The sequence below is a fragment of the Bufo gargarizans genome, chromosome 1, assembly GCF_014858855.1.
Source record: "Bufo gargarizans isolate SCDJY-AF-19 chromosome 1, ASM1485885v1, whole genome shotgun sequence".
Lineage (NCBI taxonomy): Eukaryota > Metazoa > Chordata > Amphibia > Anura > Bufonidae > Bufo > Bufo gargarizans.
This window is the reverse complement of record NC_058080.1, coordinates 497,720,084-497,744,331: the sequence shown is the minus strand read 5'-3', so window position 1 is coordinate 497,744,331 and position 24,248 is coordinate 497,720,084. Positions and strand designations below refer to the sequence as shown.

At 43.6% G+C, this 24,248-nt stretch overlaps 1 gene segment (V, D, J or C); it reads left to right on the top strand.

Annotated features, from left to right (window-relative positions):
• Positions 1-8,211: 8,211 nt before the first annotated feature.
• LOC122923724 lies at positions 8,212-22,029 on the top strand. The segment is given in 3 exon segments: positions 8,212-8,400; positions 8,573-8,799; positions 21,765-22,029. Coding segments are annotated over 3 exon segments (504 nt in total).
• The last annotated feature ends 2,219 nt before the right edge of the window (positions 22,030-24,248 follow it).

The window sequence follows — 24,248 nt, the reverse complement described above, 5'->3', positions numbered from 1 at the left end:
AAAGATGCAAAAGGTGAATTGTTATACATAATATAAAAAGTGCTGTTATGTGATTGGGTCAAAACCCCTCCCGGTAGCCTAACTATAAATGAGCGCATGACACAATGACATAACCATGCCCATTCCTACATGAATACCATCCCCCTAAATGACCCTGAAATCTATTTATTGCATTATTTCATACCCTGTCTGTCTTTAAAATCCCATACAAAACACATCATGTATACCCATTCTCAATAACGCAAGCATGCTCATGAGTTGATTAGCCCCTCGCATGATCCACAACCCACTCAAGACTCCATCACACACACATCCATGGTAATCACATAAAACATAAAAGAACCTGGACACAGCAAGGAGATTCAAGGAAGAGATATTCACAAGAAGGATGCAAAAGGCACCTTATCATTTAACCCATATGGTACTTGGGTCTGGAGTTTGATTATCCACTTACTTTCAACCTGTTCAAGGCGCTTAAAGAGGTCACCGCCCGAGACCCTAAATTTACTCTATCGATGCCACGGAACATCAGGTCCTGCCATTGATTATTGTGTTTCAAATGGAAGTGTCGCGCAACTGGTTTGAGCTATCCGTTATATGTCATCATCACCTACTTTGGATGCTGTGCGTATATCGCTTTGATGTTCCTGAATGCGTATACGCAATTCACGTGTTGTCATGCCAATGTAGATTAATCCACACGGGCATGTTGCATAGTATATGACGCCACTAGTACTACAGTTAATTAAATGCACAATCTTATATACATTTTTGCCAGATGAATCATTAAAGGAGTCACTCTTGACCATGGCCTTACAAATACTACAATGCCCACAAGATTTTGACCCCCATCTGGGCCCCTTGGACTGAAACAAGAAATCTTGAGATTTTGGTGGGACATAATGGCTAGATACCAAAATGTCACTAAGGTTCTTGCTACGTCATAATACCAGAGTGGGGTTCAAGGTGAGCACTGAGTTTAGAACATGATTGGTCTGCAGGATCGGCCAGTATTTCACAAAGGTTTTCCTGATGTTATTCCATTGTGTGCTGTAATCCCTAATCATGCAGACTGGTCGTGTCCCATCAGATGTAATATCTGGCACTTTCTTGGGCTTTGTTGTGAGAAAATCTTGTGGGCATTGTAGCATTTGTAAGGCCATGGTCAAGAGTGACTCCTTTAATGACTCCTTTAACTGAATTACAGGATCGCGCTTGAGTCGGCGCGATAGACGGGATCGCGCTGCTACTGAGGCAGACGGCGCATGCGCCGCCTGTACAAGCGCGGTCCCGGCAACTGAGCCAGGTGTCAATTAGACTGCATAGAGGCGGGGTTAGGGCAGGGAAGTTACAGCCTGGAGTGAGGGAAGGGCTACCCCCTTGACTTCTATAGTGACTTGTGGAGCTGGAGAAGAGTACTTTATAAGGCGATTTTTTCATGCATATACATGGCAGAAGAGTGGGACAAGACTGTATGATAGCACAATGAGGATGATCTATAAGGTACTTTTGATAGTTTATTAAGTGAAATGCAGGTGAAAGGTTCGCTTTAAGCAACAGGGAGACAGCAGATACCTGACAGTAAGCCAAAATACCGATTTCAAGTTTACCTCGACTTTAGAAGGAAATGTCATAAGAGACTTTTTATCCAAATATTATCAGGATTCGTGTGAATACATTACGTTCCCAGAGGAAATATACCTACAATATTTAAAGTGACATTCATTTTTTCAATCTGTAATAGAGGAAATACCTCCACCTTCACTATAACAGAATATATAAAACCTGGACAATACTTGAAGTTCTTGGTGTGGGATATATATCATTATTTATCGACTATATATTATTGAATAGTATCTAATACTATACCATCGAACATTTCTTCAATATACTATTGAATATATTATCGATTATATCTACCATAGTATATGTGATTGTAGTGTTTGTATGTTATTGCTTCAGTTCACTGTTTTTATTATTTTTATTACTTGAATTTTATGGAGATGTATTAATAAAATATTTTCTGCATATGTCAATTTGGTTGCCAAGTGTATGAGTGCCCGCTCATTTCTTCATTGTTACATTTACTTTTCAACAGAGGGTGAGGTGATTCCCTCTATATGAGCTTGTAGCACCAGTCCGTAACTACTAAGTAGTGAGCCACCACAACCTACCATAATTTTTATCGACAATTACATGACATTTTTGCAAAGAGTCAGTATTTGCTCAACTCCCAGTCCTACTGCCAGTTTCTGGAAGACACCTTCTTCAAGCAGTGGTACAGGAAGAAGTCTGCATCCTTCAAGAAAAACATGATTTTCATGCAGGACAATGCTCCATCACACGCGTCCAAGTACTCCACAGCGTGGCTGGCAAGAAAGGGTATAAAAGAAGAAAATCTAATGACATGGCCTCCTTGTTCACCTGATCTGAACCCCATTGAGAACCTGTGGTCCATCATCAAATGTGAGATTTACAAGGAGGGAAAACAGTACACCTCTCTGAACAGTGTCTGGGAGGCTGTGGTTGCTGCTGCACACAATGTTGATGGTGAACAGATCAAAACACTGACAGAATCCATGGATGGCAGGCTTTTGAGTGTCCTTGCAAAGAAAGGTGGCTGTATTGGTCACTGATTTGTTTTTGTTTTGTTTTTAAATGTCAGAAATGTATATTTGTGAATGTTGAGATGTTATATTGGTTTCACTGGTAAAAATAAATAATTTAAATGGGTATATATTTGTTTTTTGTTAAGTTGCCTAATAATTATGCACAGTAATAGTCACCTGCACACACAGATATCCCCCTAAAATAGCTAAAACTAAAAACAAACTAAAAACTACTTCCAAAAATATTCAGCTTTGATATTAATGAGTTTTTTGGGTTCATTGAGAACATGGTGGTTGTTCAATAATAAAATTAATCCTCAAAAATACAACTTGCCTAATAATTCTGCACTCCCTGTATACATGGAAAGAATACTATTGAGGTTTGTAGTCAAAGAAAATCCACCAATTAATAGCATTGGTCTCTGTGACTCAAAGTGTACAGTGTCTCCCATACAGAAGATCCTGGGTTAAAGACCCACACGTACAGTGATAATTTTAAAGAATAGGCAGATTAAACATTAAATACACAGAGGTATCCCCTAGTGCTAGGGGGTACCTCCCTTCATCATATCCCTGACTACATGCATACACACAGTCATACATGGAGTCAGTAGAGCAGGGACTCCTAAGTGCATTGACATTAGTTTTACAGGGCAAACTTGGCTTTTGCATAGGGCCACAGAGTTCAAGGGCAGCAGTGAAATAGGTGGAGGTATTTTTCCTGACTTTGTGGATATTTACTTTTCAATAACAGCTCATTTATTACACCTGCTCACACATGAGTTTGGAGTATCATTTTAGTCAGCATTTTTTTCTTTTTTTTACAGGTGCAATATAATCAAACAATTGCTGTCAAATTAGGCCAAACCCCCAAACAATGCACACTTTTGGTAAACTTTGTTGGTATATGTCGCAACCCTAGACCTCTCTGATGCGAATTTTAAAAAGTTGACAAATATACTATTGCTACCCTGAGCAGCTAACAGCATTATTAATGTATATTATACTGGGTGGGTGAAAGAACTGGGGCATAAGGGAGCCTTCTGTATCTCTATAGCTCAAGTGTCATAAAAAACAACAAAAATATATGATTTTGGAAGAGCTGCAGTATTTTTTATCTACCACTAGGTGACACACCTCTACTACTTGTGCTTTTGACAATGACAGTTTTGTAGAGCTAGCATTCTACACTCCTATCACTGCAGTATGGGAGGAACAACAACTGTAATCAGGGGCATAGCTATAGTGGAAGCAGGAGAAGCGGCTGATATGGGGCCCAAACTCAGAAGGGGCCCGACCAGGAAGATTTTATTGTCAGCGCCCCCTTAACAGTATTATACAATGACATTATATAGAGTGAAATGGCATACAGCATATACGTGTAGGAAACGGAGGGAGTGACGGCATGGCCTGGTCAGATAGAGTGATACTTCACTTTGACACTGTGTATAGAACAGCATTTTCAGTGGTGAGAAAGATTTTTCGGTGGAACATATTCTTATTTAGATATATTTTTATGTATGTCTATTTAACTGTCCAAAACCGATGGAGACCCGTATCTGGGAAAGGAATTTCCTAAATCACTATCACTTGGCCTAAATAGGCTAATTTCCTATCTTATCCCACATATTAAAACTTAACTTTTACTAACTCAATTGTTAAAACACATCTGATAACGCTAACTTTTAATGTGAATTACTAAGTGAACACAAACAAAAGTGGTTAAAACTAATTGGTGGTGATGGGCAGTTCGCATTGTTCGCCTGCGAACATATGTGGGCTGCCATCTTTTTTCACAAGTCCGGCGAGGCACAGGTAAGCCCTTACCTGTGCCTGTGCATGAGCCGGTCTGAAAACAAGTGCGGTCAGCGGGGGCAGGCAGTTCCGAGAACAGCCACCGGGGGCGTTCATCGGGCTGTTCTCGGAACTGCCTGCTCCCGGTGACCGCATTTTTTTTCAGACCAGCTCGCGGCACAGGCACAGGTAAGGAATTACCTGTGCCTCACCGGACTTGTGAAAAAAGATGGCAGCCCGCATATGTTCGTGGGCGAACAATGCGAACTGGCCATCACGGCTAACTGGTAACCATAGTTATTTGGTAGAGCAGAGGTGCTGTATTGTTTACAAACAGGGAGCGCACTTTCCCAATGCTGTCACACTTTCTATTACAGAGTTGCTATACACTGTCACTCTGAGAGCCTGGATTCGCGCACACATACAATGGTGACCAGAACTTAAAACCTAACTCATGCCCCCAACATGTTTCACCAGCTAATCTGGCTTCATCAGATTAGCTGGATGAAGCCGGATTAGCTGGTGAAACATTTTGTGTCTATTTAACTGGAAACATCCCAAAAAGGGGGGGGGGGGAAATTAAGTACTGGCCAAAAAATGAAATTCTGGAGCACCTTATTTAAAGCTACTTTCACACTAGTGGCAGGGGACTCCAGCATGCTGTTCCGGCGGGTGAACAGCCAGACGGATCCTTCCTGCCACCAGTTCACGTGTGCCCCCGGACTGCCTCTCCGTCCCCATTGACTGCATGCAGTACTTTTAGTCCGGCCACCTCTCATCGTACGCTGCTGTACTGCCACCGGAACTCCGCCCCCATCCCCATTATAGTCAGTGGGGATAGAGTGGCAGTTCGGGGGCACACATCAAGTAGCGGCAGGACGGATCCGACAGGCTGTTCACCCACCGGAACATCCTGCCGGAGTCCCCTGCCGCTAGTGTGAAAGTACTCTTAGAACTCTTTTCTTGGAAAGTCATACGATTCCTCTGTTATTCATTCTGGAAATGTATTAATAACTTGACAACTGGATGTTACCATTCCCCTTATCAATACAGTGTGTCAGCACTAATATGACCATGTGCAGGAGACCTAACTCTTACCTGTTGGCTAAGCTTGCATTTTACAATTTCTACAAGAGCTATTTTTCCACATTCATGGAACAAACAGTACTTAGCAACACTGCTGTTGGCAGTCTTTTGGCATTGGCACAATCAAACCTCATGGGTTTACATAAGCACCACCCGTTTTCAGGCTAATAAAACCTGAAATTGCCAGGATTCTGACAAGATGACAAGATTCTGTAGAAATCATTATTCATATCAAACGTAGAATATTGTACCTCTGTATATGAAGAACATAGCTCAATGGATGGATTGCAATGCCAAGAAAGATGAACTTGGGCAAATTCAGATTGGAAAAAGATGCTTGAGGGAGATGAAATACTTAGAAAGATCTCTGTATTGTCCATAAATATATGAGTGCACAGTATTTAGGCATGTTACCATAACATGAGGGAATAGGAATAATATCCCAAGTTGAGGGGACTAGATTTCTAGAGATGTACCTTGATCCAAGGATTTCTTTTTAATCTGATTGTTATACTGTATTTGGAGCTGGAAAGAATTTTTTATCCTAACATGAGGTCCTCATATGGGTTTTTGCCCTCTTCTAGATCAACCCTGAACGATTATAGATTGTACTTCATGACTTGAATCTTTTTATCAACTTAAGAAACTACTGCATGTAACTATGTAAATTAAATTCATGAGATGGTTTAGGTGACTTTCTAAGCGAAACACTTTGAAGTAAATGGAAGCTGGATGACCTACTGACCAACAAACGCTACATGGACAAAGGTACTGGGGCGCCTATGTGTTACACCTACAGGAGCTTTTATGATATCCCATTCTAAAGCCATACTGTAGGTATTAACATGGAGTGGATATCCCCTTTACATATTAAACAATGTATACCCTACTGTGAAGTTTCCATTCTTTGGAATGTGTCAATGAGATTTTTTGGCCATTCATCCAGAAGAGCATTTGTGAGGACAGCTACTGATTTAGGACGAGAGGCCCTGTCCAGCAATCTCCATTCTAGTTCATCCCAAAGATGTTGCGGTGAGGTCAGGACTGTGCGCGGGCCAGTCAAATTCTTCCACACTTCCACTCTCACTCAAGCATGCCTTCATGGGCTTTGCTTTGTGCACTGGGCACAGTCATGCAGGAACATAAAAGGGCCTTCTCCAAACTGATCCCACAAAGTTAGAAGCATGCAATTTTTCAAAATGTCTTTGTAGGCCAACTCTGGAAAGTAATTCCATAGCTTTATTTTTCCTCCACCAAACTGTACAGTTGGCACAATGTCAGGCAGGTAACATTTTCCTGGCATTTGCCAGACCCAGACTCATCCACCAGACTGCCAGATAGAGAAGTGTGATTCATCACTCCACAGAACATGCTCTTTACTTCTCTAGAGTCCAGTAGCAGCATGCTTTACACCACTCTGACACTTGGCATTGTGATTGGTGATATAAGACTGGCTTGCTGCTGCTTGGCCATGCCAAAAAGCCCCTATTGCTTACTTTTTGTGCTTATGTTAATGGAAAGGAGGTTTGAAACTGTACAGTTTATTGAGTCAGCAGAGCGTTGTTGACTTTTATGCACTATGTACCTCGGCACTCAGTAACCCTGCTCTGTAAATTTACGTGATCTGCCACTTCATGGCGGAGCTGCTGTGGTTCCTAAACACTTCCACTTTTGCAATAATACCACTTACAGTTTATGGTGAAATATCTAAGAGGGAAGGACTTAAAGGGGTTCTGCACTTTCAATTAACTGATGATCTATCCTCTGGATAGATCATCAGCTTCTGATCGGCGGGTGTCCGACACCCGGGACCCCCGGCGATCAGCTGTTTGAGAAGGCAGCGGCGCTCCAGCAGCGCCGCGGCCTTCTCACTGTTTACCGCCGGGCCGCCCGCCCACTGACGTCACGACTTGTATCAACTAGAGTGGGCGCGGCTAAGCTCCATTCAAGTGAACAGAGCTTAGCCGCGCCCACTCTAATTGATACAAGTCGTGACGTCAGTGGGCGGGCGGCCCGGCGGTAAACAGTGAAAAGGCCGCGGCGCTGCTGGAGCGCCGCTGCCTTCTCAAACAGCTGATCGGCGGGGGTCCCGGGTGTCGGACCCCCGCCGATCAGAAGCTGATGATCTATCCAGAGGATAGATCATCAGTTAATTGAAAGTGCAGAACCCCTTTAACAAACTGACTTGTAATGGTGGCATCCTATTACAGGACCACGCTGGAATTCATTGAGCTCTTTAGAACGAGCCATTCTTTCACAACCGTTTCTAAAGACAGACTGTATGACTGACTAGATGCTGGATTTTATACACCTGTGGTAATGGGACTGAATGAAGCACCTTAACTCAGTGAATAGGTGTACCTCAATACTTTTCTCCATATAGTACAGTATGTATCAAAGTACTGACTAAAGTACAACCATGGTCTGAAGGGTGAATATTTTACTGGTTACAATCCACTTGGAAGCTCAATATGTTATTGACTACTAGGAACAAGATACTAAATGTCCCACAAATTTGTAAGCCAGGCGGAGTGTGCTTGGTGGGAAAGGAGATGGGGGTTTATAATACTAATATGGTAAACACTGGTTTGTGGTATATCTTTATTGGCAATAATGTGATTTGGTACCACCACGTGGGATGTAGCGGTTTCACATTTCATCATAGATTGCTATAGGATAGAACTTCCTGCTCTGCATCACATCTGATTCAGCATTCAGGACACATCTATGGCAGGAACACAAGATTATATTACAGAACACAGCTGTCTGGGCTCCCCCTACACATTACAGTATATACGTCTCATGCTGCGAGTCATACACCATATACTGTACCATCTTATCTGCTTTATAGTGAATTGTGCCTCCATGAAAACCAGCCATGTTCTCTTCATTTTACTCACTCTTCATTCAGGTAATTATGATATTGACCTTTAATATTGACATTGTACAGTATATTACTTTACCTGATGTTATAGATTAACCTAAAGATTTCTCAATGCTGGGTATGTCAAGACTTATTCTACATTTTGCTCTTTATAAAGTCTCAGCATTGACTATATGACCCCATATGTTTATTGTTGTAGGTGAAGGTGCTGAAGACTATATTATGCCGTCAGAGTCTGACATGTTTGCCAGAGGAGGAATGAATGTCACTCTATCCTGCTCCTACTCCAGTAGCTACACTGGAACCCTTTATCTGTACTGGTATCGTCATTATCCTGGGTCAGCTCCACAATTCATATTATATAAAGCTAACCAAGGATCTCATGCTTATACTTCCCTATTTGCTGTTGGAAAAATCACATCTGAGGTAAAAACAAAGTCTACAAACCTATTTATCAGTGATGTGAAGACGGAGGACTCAGCCACCTACCTCTGCGCTATGCAGGCAGCACAGTGTCACACATCTAACCTCTCATCCTACATAAACCTCATACTGCCTGCATATGTTATTTTCTTATGATCCAACATCATTGTTATAGTTTATACCATTTTTAGATGTAAATTGATTTTTAGTATATTTTGTATAATTTTTTTCATTCACATGGTAAGTCCTAGTTACATACAGTAATTCCAGTATATATAGATATAGGATGGAAATGGGGGTGTAAGAAGGTACCTGGAATCATCGTAGATGGAAGGTATGTGTTACCGAGGTTCTTGGCCTCGGTGAAGTAAGAGCCAGTATTTTATGTGTCAGCAGCAGCTATTGCTAATTGACACCTTGAGATTTAGCATGGCTGTCATACTGGCAGTATCTGCAAAGAAAAGGGGGTTAGTCAGCACATACTACTGTGCAGGTTCACGTTGCCATGGCTAGAAACATAGAGAAAAAAGACTTTGCAACAGCACTCTGCAAACCAGATAAAGTACAAAATAATGCCATAGTCACAAAAAATATTATAGTGCTAATGCTATGCTTATTCATAAAGTGAGATGTTTGGCAAATGTATTTTGTACAAAACTATTTGAGCCCCTCTGCCAAACGTCAAGGCGATCTCTGTAAGACGGGAACCTAACACTAAATACTACCTGTTATGCGCCGTAAAGTTCAGGACGTGTTGGTTCCACATGCATGCTGCGTCCACTCTGCCTTTTACCATTTTTGGTGCCATAGTGGCCTCCATAACTTCCAAGGGATGCAGGTACCAACATGCATGCTGAGCCTACTCCATACCTTTCCTTGTGCCAGACAGCTTCCAATGAATGTAGTGAGAGCAGGCCACAGCTTTATACTGAAACTAATTAAAATCAGCCTATGGGGCAGACAGGCAGACAGGAGTGCATGACTCGGAGTGCCACACCTCCAGCGCTGTAAATCTGCAAAAGAAAGGGAGTTAGTCAGCACATCCCAATGGGCAGGTGCACGCTGCCATGGCTAGAAACATAGAGAAAAAAGACAATGCAACAGCACTTTGCAAACCAGATAAAGTACAATAATGCCAGTTTTGTACAAAATGCATTTGCCAAGCATCTCACTTTATAAATAAGTGTAGCATTAGCACTATCATATTTTTTGTGACTATGGCATTGTTGTACTTAATCTAGTTTGCAGAGTGCTGTTGCATTGTCCTTTTTCTCTATGTTTCTAGCCATGGCAGTGTGCACCTGCCCATTGGGATATGCTGACTAACCCCCTTTTCTTTGCAGATTTACAGCGCTGGAGGTGTGGCACTCCAGCGAGTCGTGCACTCCTGATTAGCCTGTCTTCTCCATAGGCTGATTTTAATTAGTTTCAGTATAAAGCTGTGGCCTGCTCTCACTACATTCATTAGAAGCTGTCTGAAATTAGGAAAGGTATGGAGAGAGCTTGGCATGCAAGTTGGTACCTGCATACCTTGGAAGTAACGAAGGCCACTATGGCACTAAAAATAAAAGGCAGAGTGGACCCAGCATGCATGTGGAACCAGCACTTCCTGAACTTTATGGCGGCCAATATGTCGCATAACAGGTAGTATTTAGTGTTAAGTTCCCATCTTACAGAGATTGCCTTGACGTGTGGCAGACGGGCTCAAATGGTTTTGTACAAAATGCATTTGCCAAGCATCTCACTTTATAAATAAGCGTAGCATTAGCACTATAATATTTTTTTGGACTTTGGCATTATTGTACTTTATCTGGTTTGCAGAGTGTTGTTGCATTGTCTTTTTTATCTATCTTACTGGGAGTAGTCAAAGTGCTTGGTGGGTGACTACTCCCCATGTTCCAGGCTAGGTTTTGCCAGGAATAAAAACCAGCCAGCACTGCCAGGTGTGGTTGATTTACCTCCCTCTGACAGTGGAGCTCAGGAGTCTGTGTGCTGTTAACTGAGGGCTGTGCTGGGATTTGAGGTTTGAGCCGGGATGGAGGACTCAGGCCCCTATAAAGGCGAACAGGCCGCCTATGGACTTGATGAGGCTCAACTGCTAACAGGGTGTGAATTAACAAGAAAAGAAAAGGTGACTTTAATTGTTCATGGACTTTCCTTGTTTGTGAACAAACACCAAGCAACCTGCGTTTCGTGATATACCTTATCTGCATTTTGTTATACACCAATGTGTGAATAAACACCACTGTTTGATTCAAGAACTGTGTACTTTGCCTCTATACTGCATCCGCTAGTCCTAACTACCAGAGCGAATGCCCACAATTGGTGGAGGATGCGGGCAAGCGCAGAGAGGCTGGCGTGAACGCCAATATATTTTTGGGTTTGCATTTTTGTGCACAGTTGTATGTCATACATCAAACCAACTTTGTTTCAACCCGTGCCCCAAGACAAAATGGAGGCTGTTGTGAAGGCCCTCATGGAGGCTAATTTGCAGCAGTGAGAGACTAACCTGCCCCAATGGGTGGCCAATAAGCAGCAGCAAGAGACCAACCAGTTGCTGCTACACCATGTGATGGCTTTGGAGACAGCAGGAGCAACCCCAAGCATCCACGATGCCCAGAAAGTAGTCCGTGCAGCGATCCCTAAGATGACACCTGCAGACAACATCGAAACCTACCTGGCGATGTATGAGAAAGTGGCCACCAGGGAAAAGCTGCCCCGAGACCAGTGGGCTGAGGTCGTCATTCCTTTCCTGGCATCAGAGTCCCAGCGGGTGTATTTCAACTTGCCAGACGATCAAGCAGCCGACTACCTGAAGGTAAAGGGTGAGATTTTGGCAAGACTGGGGGTGAATGTGTTTGTCCGGGCCCAGCCGGTACATCAGTGGGAGTTTAAGCCGGCTGAGCCTGCGAGACCCCAGTATTATAACTTACTCCACCTTTTGCAAAAGTGGCTACAGCCTGATGTGCCGAGTCCCACGGTTATGCTGGATAGAATATTGGCTGACATATTCTGGAAGGCGCTGCCACCCCCTCTCCAGCACTGGATCGGCCTGGAAATACCCTGGAAATGTTGGACCTGGTGGAACGCTACGAGGCCACCAAGAATCTCAAGGTGGGTTCTTTTGGGAGGATGGCAGGCAAACTCCAGAGCTCCCCACACTAAGCCCACCGGTATGAGCCAATGACTCCTTTTATGTCCAAGGTCATGCGGGAGCTCTGTAAGTTGCTGAATATCAACCAGATACGGACATCCGTCTATCACCCACAAACTGACGGCCTAGTAGAAAGGTTTACTCAAACGTTAAAAACAATGTTAAAACGAGTAGTAGCTTAGGATGGAAAGGGCTAGGACCGCCTTCTGTCCTATCTTATGTTCGTTTACAATTTTTGAAATCGCGAATTTTAGAATTTGCAAATATTTCGATAAAAATTTGCAAAATATGCCGCTCATCACTAGTGTCAAGTCAAGTGTTGCCATGTGGTGTTGGAGCTGATCAGCCTGGGCAAGAGTAGCCACATTCGCGAACAGTTGATAAAGTACATCAAGCAGCAAACATTCCGCTGGCTGTCGCCCTTCCAACTCCAAGTGGGCAAGGTGTTCAGTGACAATGGTTGCAATATCGTTGCTGTGCCGAACCTGGGGAAAATAATACATGCTCCCTGTATGGCACACAACATTAACGTACTGTAGTTGTGCAACCCTTTTTTAAAAAGTATACTGGCTTGCACAAGATGCTGCCAATGTCCAGGAGACTGTCCAAGCATTTCAGCCATTCTTATTTGGTGAGAAACGCTCTCTTGGACTTGCAGTGACAGAACAGACTACCGCTATACTGCTTAATCCGAAATGTTCCAACTCACTGGAATTCAACATTGCACATGCTAAATCGTCTGTGCGAGCAGCGGAAAGCTGTGAACGATTTTGTCACGCACCAGATAGCCTAAGCAGCAGGGGGAATGTGTTGTTTGCAGGTCAGGCAGTGGCAGCTCATCTGAGACGCCTGTTAGGTGCTGAAGGCCTTCGAAGAGGCCATAAAATTTGTCAGTAGGGACAACTGCGGCATGAACTGTCTATCTCCCTCATATTTATCTTAAAACAGATGATGAAGCTCATGCAGCAGGGGATACGGTGCAAGAAGAACAGTTAAGACATCTTGCTGTTTGCCCCGTAGCTGTTGGGGACCCATAAGGAGAAACTCCCATAGAGCAGGAAGATAAGGAGTTGCCATGGAAGAATGTAGTGTACGGGAGCTGTAATGCCCGTCACTACAGAAGGGTCACTTGTGTGCTGTCGTTTCCCCTTATTTATGGGGAGGTTGGTATAAGTCATCTTCATAATGTAATGCTATGTACTTCCCTGTTACTGTGAAATGTGCATGTGCAGGCCTGCTAGGGGTGTTATTCCAGCTCTGAGTCACTAGAGGGAGCTAGGGAGCCCTAGGTTATATAAGGCCCAGTCAGGGAGAAGAATAGCAGAGAGGGAGAGGGAGAGGGAGATTAGACTGTGTCCGAATTAAGGCCAGGCCATGGGCCTGTGAGAGCAGAGCAGGCCTGGAGCCTGCAGACTAGGAGAGGGTATTGTAATCCCTGTAACCGGGTTCCAGATCCAAGGAGAAGGTTCCCCTCCTGAGTCCTTATTTGCTAAAGCAGGAACGCCACAGTTAACCAGCCTGAGGACACAGAAAGAAGCAGAGGCAAGTCTAATAAAGCGAGAGGTACTCGAAGCAGCAGAGAAGGTACTTGATAAGTACAGACCCAAGGATATACGCCAGAGCTAGGGCATCGGGCCTTGGAGAATAGTTTCCATGTTTCAGGATCAGTCAGGAATAGAGTGCAAGCCGCCTGTACTGCAAGTCCTGTGTTTAACCCTCTGAAGTCACCTTGCTACATAAGGCCTGTCTTCAATGTACAGAAACTAACTGTCTTCAAAGGAACTGCGCTTCCAACTATGTCCATGCATGATGACTACTAAAGAACAAGTAAAGTTCAAGTTCTGTTTTATTATTACATGGTTCCTCAGTTATTCCTGCTATCAGCAAACGGCGTGCCACCGTTACTTGGCACTGGCATCACGAACATTACCTATCACTACACCCCCTTTCAGAGAGTTAGCTGTCCCAGGTTAGTGGTCAAGATTGCACTACAACACCCAGGAACACCATCAACCCTAAAAGCTACACTACTGACCCTCTGGGACACTGCAAGAACAGTTGGAGGTGGAGGAGTAGGAGTATGATTATGACACTGCCATGACACCAAATTGTCTCTGTGGGGAGCAAAGCAACAAACAACTGGTTCCTTGAGCACGATGGCCAGAATGGCGAGCTATGTGCTTTCTTTTTTTTTTTTTTATTATATTTTTATTGATTTTTCAATAAAGAACAGGGGGTAACAGGGTACCAAGGTATGGCTCGCAGGCCAAGTCAGTATACAGATGATGAGCATTGAGAAGACATTATGGTTACACGTGCCTACAGTGAGTTCCAAAAGGTACAATAATACATTTTAATCAGTAATAGTAACTGAAATACAGAGAGTTCCGAACCGCTTATGCTTGCAGCGTATGTTTCATGGTCCTAAGGTGGCTGTTACATCCCAGTCTGGGTAAAAGGTGGGGAGAAGTAAGTAGATGGCTAGATGAGGGACATGCTTCGTTCTCAGCACAATAGAAGGTTCATGACTAACTAATTTTCATACTAACAGGTGGGACAGTTAGAGGGTGTGGGGGGGGGGGTACTTCATTCTTGAGGATACCTGTAGGTCGACCAAGGCTGCCATTTTTTGACAAAGGTTGTGTGCGTGCGATTTTCCCATGAGGAGAGTTCCTCGAATCTATGTATCTGGTCAATTTTCTGTAACCACTGATCTATAGATGGTATTTGGCTTTGTCTCCAGAATCTAGGGAGTACAAGGCGGGCTGCCATCAATAGTTGTCGGAAGATGAAGGGTATATGTGGAGCGTCTGTATCTTGATTGATAGAGAGTAAAGCCAGTTGAGGGGACGGTGTAAATGAGGTGTGACATATTTTGTTTGCAATTGAAAAAATTTCAGTCCACCAATTAAGTATCCGATGACATGTCCACCATATGTGGAGGAAGGACCCTCTCTCACTGAGGCACCTCCAGCATGTGTCCGAATTGGATTGAGAAAATATTGCATATTTGTCTGGTGTATTGTACCATCTTGTTAGTATTTTATACCCGTTTTCTTGAATTCGGACACAGCGGGAGGCCCTGTGTGGAGATTCAAGGAGTTTGTGAAGCGAGGCGAAAGGGATGGTGATATTCAGGTCTGTCTCCCAGTATTTTATAAAGGCAGGTTTGGCTAATACAGGTGGAGAGCGAAGTTTGCTATAAATTTGCGAAATAAGCCTCTTTGGAGCTGCAGGGAGTGATATCACAGATTCGAGCCAAACTAGAGGGCGCATTAAGTCGCTCTTGTGTATGTGTTGGTTCACATAAGCTCTCAGATATGCAACTGTAAAGCAGTCGCATGGACGAGGGGACAGTAGCTTATTCATGGAGTCTGTGTCTAATATAGTACCAGCTTGGTCGAAGAGTGACATCAATCCCGAGTCTGAGGTGAGGAGGTTATGTGATGTAGCTGTTCTCAGTGCCATGGGAGCCGTATCGATAACATCCTTCAGTGAAAGAAGCGGGGAGGGAAAAGGAATGGCACAGTGAGAGGAGGACAGCGCCTTCCAGGCACCTAAGGTTGCTTTGACAATCGGGTAGTGAGATAGGGGGCCAGCTAAGACATTTTGGCGGGCTAAAAGGAGGGCCCTGGTTGGCATGTTTAAAATGTCCATTTCCATTTCCACTACAGCCGAATGTGGGGGGGGGGCATAGCCAAGCTATGGCCCGGGATATGAGGATAGCTCTGCCATAGAGTTCTGGATTTGGTAATCCTATACCCCCTTCCTGTCTAGGTTTTTCAAGAAGAGAGGATGCTAGTCTGGATTTCCTCCCGTTCCAGATAAAGGTCCTAAATTTCTTTTGTATTGAGGTGTAGTAGGGTTTGGGTATGGGAATCGGCAAGACCTGTTGTAGGTAGGTGAGGCGTGGGATGACTAGTGAAGAGAGCAAGTTTTTGCGGCCGAACCAAGACAAGGTGGGGTTGGAGAGAGTGAGGTTGTCTATAGTGTTGAATATAGAAGACTTAAGTGGAATGTAGTTAAGAGTGAATAGCTCATTTGGACTGGGGCTAATAATAACACCCAGATAAGTAATGGAGGGAGAGGACCAGTTGAAAGGCGAGTTCTCCATTAGGCGCCGTTTGGTGGTTGGGGGAATTCCTGAACACAGAACTAAGGATTTGTTAGCGTTGATCTTGAAGTCTGAGATAGAGCTATAGAGGTTAATGTGAGTTTGTATGTGAGGTAGGGAAGTTGATGGGTTGGTTGTCATTACCAATACATCATCGGCAAAAGCAGCAATTTTTTGCTCATTGCCTCCCAGGTATATGCCCTCAATCCTTCTGTCTAACCTAATAGTGGATAATAACGGTTCCAGTGCCAGGATGAATAGGAGGGGGGACAGGGGGCAGCCCTGTCTGGTCCCATTACGTATAGTGAAAGGGGAGGATAGTGTCCCATTAACCATAACCCGGGCTGTCGCCTGGTTGTACATGGTGAATATAGCCTGCACAAAGGGAGCAGGGAGGCCAAACTGAAACAGGGTATCCCTTAAGTATATCCAATTAACTCTGTCAAATGCCTTCTCGGCGTCCGTACTGAGCAGTAAAAGTGGGGTAGCGGTGTGATTTGCATGGCACAGCGCATTGATCACTTTAGGTAGTGTTGTCTTTGCCTTCCCTGTTTCGTATGAAGCCCACCTGATCCCCGTGTACAAGCTTGGGGAGTAGTGTTGCTAGTCTGTTGGCTAGCATTTTGGCTAGGAGTTTAAGATCTAAGTTTAGGAGGGAGATGGGTCTGTAGTTGGAGCATTGTTTAGGATCTTTCCCTTCTTTGGGGATGAGTGCGATGTGAGCTGTAGTCATATCTCTAGATAGGGGTATCCCTTTAAGTGCTAGATTACAGACCTCTAATAGGTGGGGTAAGAGGATATTATGGAAAGTTTTATAGTACGAGGCAGGAAGGCCGTCTGGACCTGGGCTCTTCCCTTTTGGTATTTGACTTAAAGCTTGACTTAGTTCGGATAGTGTGAAGGGAGATTCCAGTTCCTGCTTTTGTTCTTCGGTGATGTTAGGGACATTAGCCGAGTCGAGAAAGGAGGTAATAGTGGGTGTCCTAGTTTCTGGGGATATGTTGGCGGGGAGGTTATAGAGATTCTCGTAGAAAGTACGAAATTGGGTAGCAATCTGGGTGGCAGAGAAAATCGTATTGCCATCTAAAGAGGTTAGCTGATGGATATAGTTTGCTGCCCTTCTGCCTTTGATCCTACCCATGAGAAACTTGGTGGCTTTGTCGCCATGAGCAAAATATTTGTGCTGAGAGCTCATATAATATTTTGCCGCTTTGTTCTGTAGTAAGGTTTTGAGTATTGCTCTGTGTCTTGAGAGTTCTTGGAGGTGGGGATTTAAAGGATTTTGTTTGTGAACAGTTTCCAGCCTCTGGATATTTTTGAGGGTTTCGTCAATCTCTTTTTCTCTAGTTTTTTTTCAGATGAGAGCCAATACTAATAAATTGACCCCTGATGTAGGGTTTATGGGCATCCCAAAGTGTATTTGCGGATATGTCAGGGCTCTTATTGAGTGAAAAATATTCAGTGATCTGTTTGGATACTAAATCAATCGTGGGCTGATAGCCTAGTAAGGATTCATTTAGCCGCCAATTGAAGCTGGTGGGGGTACTATGTGGTGCATTGACCGTGAGATAAATTGGAGAGTGGTCAGAGAGGTGAAAGGAGCCTATTGAAGCCTCTTTACAGAGGTGTAAGTGTTCTTTGGAAATAAATAGGTAGTCAAGGCGGTGATAGCTATTATGTAGGGAGGAGTAGAAGGTGAAGTCTGATCCATCTGGGTGGAGGGACCGCCATGAATCTATCAGGTGTAGATTCCAAAGATTGTCTCTGAAGTTTTTAAGGGATCTACTAGATTGTGACGATTTCTGGGAGGAGGTGTCTAATTGTGGGCATAAAGCAATATTCAAGTCCCCTCCAAGTACTACTATCCCTTCTTTAAAAGAGTGGATATGCTGGAAGATACTGGAGAACCAGCGTGATTGATTAGAATTGGGGGCATACAGGTTAATAAAGGTATAGGTTTGTGGACCTATTGTGCCTTTCACCAGGAGGAACCTTCCGTCAGGGTCATGTGATTGACTTACAAACTTAAAAGGGATTTTCCTATGAAGACCTATACTGACTCCGCTTGATGCCGCAGAGCTTCCGCCACAGTGAAACCAGTTTGAGTAATGAGAGAACTGCATATTAGGATAATGGTTAAATCTGAAGTGGGTCTCCTGGAGGAACACAACACTAGCCCCGGCCTTCCTTAGGATAGTGAATATTTGGCTTCGCTTTGAAGGAGAGTGGAAGCCTTTGACATTATAGGAGGCTATGTGTAGGTCAGCCATTGTGGGTTATGTTTAGAGAAGTACCTTGAGGCCAGTGTCGCGTCCCCCAGGAGAACACCCTGCAGATCCCGGACATCATACATGATTTCCAAATACTTGTCCAATTGAAGCAGGAACTCACAATGTATAGGTGAAGTTGAAGGATACCTTGGGGTAAAAACATAAGGGAAGAACATAAACACAACAATAAAACTTGTGGGCGTACAATCGTACACCGTAATCATACAGGGGGAAAACGGTCAAGTGACCAAGTAGTGGACCGAGTAGCACAGAAATAAAGAAAAAGAAGTTAGTAAGCAGCAGAGCCATGTGGTTGGCTGCTATAAAAAGGGGGAAAGATAGGGAAAGAAAAAGCTTATTAGCCCTCTAAGAAAACAAGACAATATGCGCCAGGGTGTGTCTGGTACCATACAGCTTGCAGATGAGGGTAAGCGGTGTTGAGGGACTGGAGTCCATTCTTTGTTCAGTTGTCTTGCGAGAGGCTTCTGGGGGTAAGCTGATGACCTCTTCTCTTTGATCTTGAGGATTTTGGGGTACGCCGGACTTCAAATAGCAGAACTTTAGGAAGCTCAGGTAAGTCCCCTAGGTCCAGTTATTGCTCCCAGTTCTCGATTTGTAATGCAGGAATGTCCAGCTCAGAGACGATGGGTGCAACGTCAGAGTAAGACGAGATGTTAAACCTCTTGCCTGCTGTGAAGAAGGTAAGTCCAAAGGGAAAGGACCAGCGGTACATTATATTGTTGGACCGGAGCCAGTCGGTCAGGGGCTTAAGGGTTCTCCTCTTCTTGAGGGTGGAAGGAGCCAGATCTTGGAATATTTCCAGTTTTGCCTCTTCATAAGTGAGATCTGAGTGATTGCGGGCTGCCTCCAGGATGGCTGCCTTAGTTGGAAAGTTCAGGAACTTGCAAATGACGTCTCTAGGCGGCTCATTCTGCTTGGGTTTAGGGCGAAGCGCTCTGTGAGCGCGTTCAATAGTGATTTCATGTGGATAATCCGGCCCCAGTAAAGAGTCGCATATGGACATTACAGCAGGAGCGATCTCACCAGGCCCTATAGATTCAGGGATCCCTCTAAATCTTAAATTGTTCCTGCGCCCTCTATTCTCTTGGTCTTCTATTGCTTTATGCAGCTCATTAAGATGTGCTGTGCAGCGACTGAGTGAGGCTGTCACCGCAGCTTGGTGGGTCAGGGACGCGGCCTGCTGTGATTCGAGTGACTCCACTCGTTCTCCCACATGTCTCACCTCTTGCCGGAACGCTGATATCTCAGAGAGAAGAGGCTCCATCACTCTGCTTAACGCCCGATCCAGGTAACGTCTGGTGAGCGGCAGGTCTGTGTTGGGCTGTGGGTCCTCCACGTCGCTGTCTCCATCTGAGAGTGCGGGCGTGCGCTTTGCGGCCTTGGCTTGCTGAGTCAGCGCCATTTTAGGTTCGCGTGCCGCGACTGTAGCGGCTGCCTTTTTAAGAAATTTGTCCATTTCTCCGCTTGGGGTCTGGCTTTTGGGGATCGCGGATTGTTCTCCAAGCCTGGGGTTCCCTATTTTCACCATCGTTGTTCGCAGGAGCTGATTATAGCAGGTGCTGATCTTGGTCACTATTGCAGAGCTGTGAACTAAGCGTCCATCTCAGTCAGGCGCCAGCTCCGCCCCCCCAGCTATGTGCTTTCTTGCTTACACACTTACAGGCAAATTATTCAAATCAAACAGTCTGATGATTACTGGATCGCCATGCTTTTAAACCCTCACTATCAAAGCAAAATGCGAGAATGTTTTCTTCCCGCCAAAAGGGAGGCCAAATTACATTATTGCCAGGAAACACTGGGTACGCAGCTTGCCACAGCTTTCGGTGAGCAGATGCCTGAAAGGGAGGGACCTCTCTCTTCCCGTCAGAGTCACCCACTTCCCGCCACCAAGAGCAGCAGAAGCTGCAGCTGCAGTTGTAACAGCACCTCTGACAGCTCCCTGGTAAAATCCATAACATTTGAGGCTTTATCAGAGCGGGCACAGGCAGAGCAGCAATGTGATATGAAAACTCCTGGCCTGCACTTGATCCAGTCTGCAGATCACGTAATCTGTCATCGATGAGGTTATTTTACAGTTGTAATGATTATCCCTTATACATGAAATCTTATATTTATTAGATCTAACACTGGACACCATCACTTATATTCTGGACTTGACACCTGATAACTTTAGATTTACATTTGTAGTTCTCAGAATATTTGTTGTATTATCCTTACTACTAAAGGTGGTAAGGATAGAAAATTGTATTACAGTACAGTATGGATGGAATTCCTTTAATAGCACGGCATGTGGTGCAGCAAATTAAGCTAGGTTTAGCTTAAAACTATGCAATACATTTTAATGCATAAAGTTGAAGCAGTTGAATATGTGATCAACCAGTATGTCATGGATAAGCTGTAAGAAAGTACCTATGTATTTAACATTCTTGATCTCTAAGAGCAAATAGGCCACCAGATAGCTAAGTAACGTGTGACATGTGATAGAATGTATTCTCTCTGGCATTTTTTGGCAAACTTGCCTGACGTCTTCCAACTCATCTGACTGTTCCTTCTTTGTTTTACATGCAGATGACAAATTTTAGATCAGCAGTCTCCAGAGCTGCCATGGTCTACCTGGGTGACATGTTTGAGAGGCCACAGTAGATACTATATGGATACTATATGGACTTAACATCTCTGTCTGTATCTTTCTGCAGAAGAGAGGAGATTCATGAGGCTTCAGAAGAGGCCTTGTCCTCCATGGCCCTTAATGTTCACACAGGCAGAGAGTTTGCCACCCTCATTAATGATGGAATAATAGTCCAAACTTAGAGTCGTCTAAACAAAAAACATTTATATTAACTATTTCTTCTCATTTATTCACAGTCATCTTAATGCATCCATGAGAACCTCTGCCACCAAACAGATTTACAACACAGTCCTGATAAGTGGAGCCGATTACATTATGTGTGGTGGTAGGCGCATAACTAACAGGGCTATACCTGCCATCACCCAATCTCCCAATGATAGTTTTCCTGAAGCCAGGTCAGATATCTTCATATAGACTGTATACATACTGTCTAAGAATTAAATTATAAAAATACAGTAGCAGCTAACACATGGCAGATGCTTAGATAATGCTCTATAATGATTGCTACTTTCCAAAAACTCTTGATGCCCCTTCGTCAAGTTGGAGAAGACGCCAGTTGTTTTCTTAGCAGCATTGCAATTTATTAGTCTGTAAAACCTGTATGGCTCCTCTGTGGTGATGGGTTGGTTGCCACCCAGGATTTATGAACATATATTTTGAACACCTCATGAAGACATGGAAGTAAATATATATATCTCAGTACAGTGTTTCATAAATATTTCTATATTTCGGAAATAGTTTGGGTTTCTTTAATAATGAATTTTGGTGCCATTTTTTTAGGATGCACAGCAGAAACATCTTTTAGCTACTGGCTCTTCACTCCAATCTGATGCCAATGGTGAAGAAGTAACCACAGAACCTTCCTGTCATTAAAATATCATTGTCAACATCAAATAAGACCTTCAGAAAAGTAAAACAAACAAACAAACAAAAACTTCCTCCTTTTCCTTACCACAAGAAAACTTTTCTGGGGATTTGATTTCAGTCAAGACCTGGAAGAAAACCATCCATAACATCTATATAAAAGTGAAATACAGAATTTCCACCTGTGCTCTCCTCCCATCCCCTTACAGACTTGGGAGCTTTTCTTTAAAAAACAAACAAAAAAAAAAACAACTCTATATTTGTATTTTTCATAAAATAAAAACATTAGAGATTTTACTTGTGTCATGCATAGTTTTTGATCTTCATCTTTACCACTTGTAATAAAAGGAGGGATAAAAGAGAGGAAACCTCTAACCTACTATATGTTTATGAGCACCTATACTGAACATTTTCAAGAAATGTGGAAGTTAAAATAAATCTCTCTCTTGGAAAAAAAGAATAAATGTGATGCACTGGACTGGCTATTGACCCGAGAGGTGCACTCTGTCGAGTGGACTCACCCAGTCCACTCAAAAAGAGAAATATAATAGAACAAAGATAACTGGGCACGCTCAGGATATCTGGACCATTTGAAATGTATTAACATATAATAGCATGAATAACTGTACTTACTGACAATGATAATATTAAAATGTAATATAAAATACCTATCCGCTACACCATAAAACACAACATGCAGTAATACAATATGACAAATGGAAAATGGTATACTAAAATATAAAATACTAAAATTCGAGGAATAAAATAGAATATTCGATAATAACTCGTATGAATATTCGGCAATTATTCGTATGGGAAAGTCTTGTATTTAAAAGGTTGCAATAAACCAATGTCCTTTATGTACGTCCCTTTCGATATATATCAGGGATATCCGAAAATAAGCAAAGTCCCAATGTGCAATCAGAGATCAAACTCAAACGGCGTACCGCTAATAGCATCCACCAGCAGCGTCCCACTGGAATAATAATGCAGTTTTTAAATAGCTGAATAATAATCACTGGATAAAATCGAACGGTCTTGCCGTCTCCTTTGATAAATCGACAAAGATGCAGTTATGGTCCTCTAAGTTTGCAGACCAATATTTCGTGATAAACTCGCACACCGGCAATTGTTTGGCACATGTAGTCAAGCCTTCACCATGGAATCAGGCCTTGCACGTTCTTTACCAAGTATGCCTTTCGTGTGACAAATGATTCTTTCTTTGCGACTCTCCAGTCAAATCTCCAGCTTCCCAAGTGGTCCAAATGTTGGGGTCCTGTCTAGGCTAGACGCGTTTTGGGGTTTAGCAGTACCCCTTCCTCAGTAGCTATCTAGAGTTATTATCGAATATTCTATTTTATGCCTCGAATTTTTGTACTTTATATTTTAGTATACAATTTTCCATTTGTCATATTGTATTACTGCATGTTGTGTTTATGGTGTAGCGGATAGGTATTTTATATTACATTTTAATATTATCATTGTCAGTAAGTACAGTTATTCATGCTATTATATGTTAATACATTTCAAATGGTCCAGATATCCTGAGAGTGCCCAGTTATCTTTGTTCTATTAAATCTCTCTCTTGGTTTTCCATTTGACGATTTGCTTCACGAGAGATTTAACTAACTGGGTTGATGGTTAAATGTACTGCCAGGGGTGTAGCTATAGAGGAAGCAGGGGAAGCGGCTGCTTTGGGGCCCAAACTCAGAAGGGGCCCACATAGGATGAGGACTGAAAGATTTTATTAACAGGGTCCCCACCAACAGTATTATAAAATTAAATTATATGCAGATACACTGTAGGAAACGGAGGGGCCTCGTCTGAGAGGGCAACCTTGACTAGCCACAGGAGTGGGGGTTGCAAAGAAGTCGCTGGAGGAGGGGACCCGTTCAAAAATTTACTGTGGGGCCCAGTCATTTCTAGTTAGGCCACTGTGCACTCCAGTCACATCCCTTCTACCTTATAAGAGAGAAGTCAGCAGTTCGTATACTTGTACACATCAGCAGTGATGGCCAGTTCGCCGTGCTCGCCCGCGAACACATGCGGGCTGCCATCTTAAATCACAAGTCCGGCGATGCACAGGTAAGTCCTTACCTGTGCCTGCGCCGCGAGCCAGTCTGAAACAAATGTGGTCACCGGGAGAAGGCAGTTCCGAGAAAAGCCGCCGGGGGCCTTCTTCGGGCTGTTCTTGGAACTGCCTGCTCTCGGTGACCGCATTTGTTTCAGACCGCCTCGCGGCAGAGGCACAGGTAAGGACTTACCTGTGCATCGCCGGACTTGTGATTTAAGATGGCAGCCCGCATGTGTTCGCGGGCGAACACAGCGAACTGGCCATCACTGCACATATACTTATAGAATGGGGAGAAAGTTCAGGGTTATGTTTTATATGATGAATAT